This window comes from Cryptomeria japonica, chromosome 11 (assembly GCF_030272615.1).
Source record: "Cryptomeria japonica chromosome 11, Sugi_1.0, whole genome shotgun sequence".
Taxonomy (NCBI): domain Eukaryota; kingdom Viridiplantae; phylum Streptophyta; class Pinopsida; order Cupressales; family Cupressaceae; genus Cryptomeria; species Cryptomeria japonica.
In genome coordinates, this window is record NC_081415.1 from 726,434,681 (window position 1) to 726,438,919 (window position 4,239).

Sequence of the window (4,239 nt, forward strand, 5' to 3'; positions counted from 1 at the left end):
AGGATATATATGAAATCTGATCATATTGTTTTTGGGGAGAAGAAAGATCTGTGTATTTTGAATCCGAATAGATAACATGTCTTTGTAAATGTTCATCTGATCAAGTAATAGTAATTGATCATTTCATTGTAGTATTTCATTATTCCTCTGATGTTCTGTCCTTTGAATGTGTTGTTTAATCTAGAAAAGATTCATGATTGAGGGCGGATTTATTTCCCTTGAATCTGTTCGTCTTTTATAGTTTAGGTGGAAGAAGTATATTGAACTTTGTTTCAGTTGCTGTAGTTACATGTATTGAAAAATTAAAGAAAACAGTTTTCCATTATTTATGAGACATGAGGAAAGTTATAGCCTTTCATCTAAGAATGAAATAGGCGGCCTTACGTGCTTTCTAGTTAAAAGCTTTTCATTTAGATATAAATAAAAACAAAAACACATTTTATGAAAAACCTAGATAGGGAGTTGTACCTAGGCAAAAATTCAGAGGGAAGTGATTCGAACAAACACTTACCCAACTGTTCAGTGAATCATTTGTTCTTAGAAGAAGGTAACGGAGTTTAAAATTAATCATTTAAAAACAAAGAGCAAATTTGTTCACTAACAATCTAACATAAAATTTAAAGAAAACATGTACATGAAAAGTATATTCACATCATTAATATACTTCCAAATAATTACAAAATATATGGATATTCTATTAATTCTAATAGAAGACATCTCATTACCCCATATACTTGACAAGTTGTTCATGTAACCTAATATAGCTATCTAAGAGAATTTGTGCCACATTTAGGCATATTCATCACCATTAATTTTGTATGTCTAGATACATATAATAAAATGAATCGGGTGTCTTTATATTTATACTATTAAAAATATATAAATGATGTTATAAAGAATATTTAGTCTTGTTTTTATTTAAGGTATATGCAAATAAATGAATATGTCTTTTATTTAAAAAAATAGAAAGATCTCAACACACGTAATGAAATATTAGAACAATGCAAAGTATAAGAGTTATATTTTATTAATACCAAATAGAAGGAGACTCTTCAATCCATGAAGATTTATATTGATAATGTAATGTACCAACTTGCACAATAGAATAATATAACAAAAAATGAACATAAAATAATTGATAATAGTATGTCACTTTGAAGGGGAAGACTTCTAACACATTTTGAAGGGTGCGCCTCCAATAATCTTCCATAAGAACTTAATACTCAACTTGATAAAATTAACTAACCTATACCTCCCATATACACCATATATAATTAACTATAATCCCTAGAACAAACTAACTTCCTATATATAATTATAATAATAATTATGCAACCTATTAATTAAGTAACCACAAGATGACTATTCATAACTAAATACATACTATAAAATTTGAACATGACAAATATCTCTTTAATAATATAAAATAAAAATATTTTAACTATAAAAACAATACCAATAATTTCATCTTTTATAAAACTTACAGTCCATGGAATCATAAACTATGATATTTGCTTTTCTTTCCTTATCCCAAAATCCCAAAGTGACACAAAAACTATATTAGGTTGTAGATTACTTAAAGCCAGTGTATCATAATGGTTTGACTTTAAAATTGTAGAATATGGCCTGTAGCATCATCTAATGCTCCTTTGAAATAGGCCAAATCTGCATTCATATGATATTTATATGCTCTCTTTCCTTTGATTGCATGGATCCTTGTTTGACCTCATTTGAGATACTTTCTGGTAGACTTTCCATTGGTAGCAGCTTACCATCATCCTTCATATCCCTCTTCTTCCCCCATAGCACTGTATAAAGACCTACAACAACCAAAATCCCTCCTTCTAGACTGCAAGCAATATCATATAAGTATGTTAATCTAGGATTTGGTTAGGCAGTATATCTAAAATTATATTAGTTTTCTTTGTAAGCAGGTTTCTTTAGATCATGTTTCGGATCACATTCCGTGATCCATCATCAAAATGATTGTGCTCTCAATCATCCTCATGATGGATCACGGAGTGTGATCCGGAACATTGATCTAAAAACCTCGCACACAATCTTCTCTAAAAACCTGCTTACAAAGAATTCTATGAATTGTAGAAATCTTATATCATTAATTATATTAGTTTTTCAATAAAATCTATCTATTTATCTGATTTTAAATGAACCACCTAAACAAATCAAAACGATATTATACATTCATTCCATATATTCACCTTCCAGAATACAGTTGTTCATCTAGAACAGCAGGTGACAAAATGGCAACTATTAGCAAGACTACAGGAGAGAACATAGCTACAAAAACTGGCCCTTTTTTGCCGATGCACCACATTTGCATGCAGTATGCAAGCACTGAAATCACTATTCCCTGCATAAACAAAACACCATAATCAATCAGCTGACGTTGTGTGAACTGCCCTTTTTAAGATATGTATAAAAAGCTATAAACAAGTGCATATAATTCATACAGCATAGACAACAGTCAATAGTTGAAGGTTCCAGCCCAAAGCCCAGGCAGAAAGCTTTCGTTCAAAAATTAAGGCTGCCACGCCTGATTGCAGTGAGGCAGCAAAACACATCAACGTTATCAGTGACATTTGAGCCGGATAAAACTTTATGATTTTAGCCTGCAAATCAGGTACAATATATCAATGTTTACGTTACATATTCAACTATTTCTCTATAAATGAAGTTAGTTAGGATTAAGATGAAAACCTGAAGAATAAACCATGTGCACCATGCAATATAGCTGGTCATCATTAGAATAGAACCTTTTATCCAATCCTCGTGAACTTTATTAAGATGGTGCTTTTGATGAATAGGAGGAGACCAGAGCTTGGGTATAACAGAACCCTTGTACACAGTCATAACTAATGCTCCAATTGTGCAGATCAAGGTACCCAAAACCTTTGCTTGTCCTGCCCGGGTTTTGATCCTAACTTTTTCCAATCTAAACCCATATCAGAAAAATGTCCAATCAATAATGATATTTCTTAAATTTTGTTTTTTCACTCAAGTCAAAGAGTTGCAAAACTTGAAAGAAAATTCAAAGACATTAGGTTTCTACAGTCTATGTTAATGAGCATGGAAAGTTTTTAGATTCAATTTTTTAAATATTTTTGGATCAAGATTTCCGATCATTGAAAAATTAGACTCTTGGGTATTGATATTATGTCTATAAAAACACAGTCAGTCTTAAATCACACACTAAGCGACATATTAAGCCTAGAGAATATCAGTCAACTCTGAATGTTTAACACTTTTAAACCTAAAAATCAAACCTTAATGTATGTAATCTAAGCCGTCCGTAAAAACACCTCTGATTTACCTGAACAAAACAGCCATGACAAAGGTCATTGCAGGAATGACATTCCCTAACGCAGATCCAAATGTTGGAGAAGCATATTTCAGTCCTGCCAAGTAGAGATTTTGTTGGATAGTTGTCCTGCAAATCATTATGTCATATTATTCAGACATTTGGATCATTACGTCAATGTTAGTTGCACTGTAACCCAGAAGCATAAAATGAGAAATAACATACCCACATAGAGCAAGCAAGAAAATCATGCAGGAGCTGTAAATGGTGATGGATGGCCGAGTCTTCCTTCATAATAAAACCATAGGATTATACTGGGCAGTACTTATGAATGGATTCAAATATGAAATGAACAAAGTTAGAAGTCCCTCTCAATACATTAAATATATTAAAACTTACCTTTCAAGGAAATATGCAAGAGGAGCCAGAAGCACAGAAGCAACCACATGCCTGTAAAACACCAGAACAAAACAACTTAATCCATTATTTAGGGCAGCCTTAGAGATTATGATGAGACCAGCATAAGCAGTCTGCACAATAACCATGAATATATAGGGCTTATATTTCTCCATGATTAGAAAAATGCAAGTTTTCAGACTTAATAGTTGCTTATATTTATAATATGAGCTGTTCTTAATCATAGAGCAGGTCTGCCACTGTACCAAGTGCATGTCATTACCTTGAGTGAGTCATCTTTGCACTAATAAAGTAGAAGCACTAAGGAAAACTATACTTTCTTTCTAGCATAGATGGATTCTTTTTCAGTCCACTGAGATGTTCCCTATTCGTTGGTCTATATTATGTCAAGAATGTATCCTGATTATATGCCAATGCCTCCAAATAATAATTCCCCATGACGTTGCTCACAAAAGTCTCACCACTATATTTCCTAAAGGATAATGGGAAAGTCAATGAAACTT

The 4,239-nt window shown here is 32.1% G+C and overlaps 1 protein-coding gene across 2 annotated transcripts; it reads right to left on the reverse strand.

The window, feature by feature from the left end:
- Positions 1–1,626: 1,626 nt before the first annotated feature.
- On the reverse strand, positions 1,627–3,899 carry LOC131041221 (WAT1-related protein At5g07050). 2 transcript variants are annotated; one of them, XM_057974241.2, is made up of 7 exons: positions 3,719–3,899; positions 3,545–3,607; positions 3,332–3,448; positions 2,719–2,953; positions 2,472–2,630; positions 2,220–2,371; positions 1,627–1,849 (listed from the first exon to the last, which is right to left on the reverse strand). In XM_057974241.2, exons 1-7 carry the CDS (start codon positions 3,889–3,891, stop codon positions 1,672–1,674), a joined length of 1,077 nt encoding a protein of 358 aa, XP_057830224.2. In that variant the 5' UTR covers positions 3,892–3,899; the 3' UTR covers positions 1,627–1,671. The 2 variants fall into 2 exon arrangements, with proteins under 2 accessions (XP_057830224.2, XP_057830225.2); XM_057974242.2 differs by having other exon boundaries at positions 3,545–3,603; positions 3,719–3,852.
- Between the last annotated feature and the right edge of the window lie 340 nt (positions 3,900–4,239).

What these genes read in the sequence shown, in the direction of transcription:
- LOC131041221 (XM_057974241.2), bottom strand. Translation starts at nt 3,891, where the DNA reads ATGGAGAAATATAAGCCCTATATATTCATGGTTATTGTGCAGACTGCT. An exon ending in CTTGCATATTTCCTTGAAAG is followed by an intron (nt 3,608 to 3,718) that starts GTAAGTTTTAAT and finishes TTTATTATGAAG; the next exon opens with GAAGACTCGGCCATCCATCA. An exon ending in GAACAACTGTATTCTGGAAG is followed by an intron (nt 1,850 to 2,219) that starts GTGAATATATGG and finishes TATTGCTTGCAG; the next exon opens with TCTAGAAGGAGGGATTTTGG.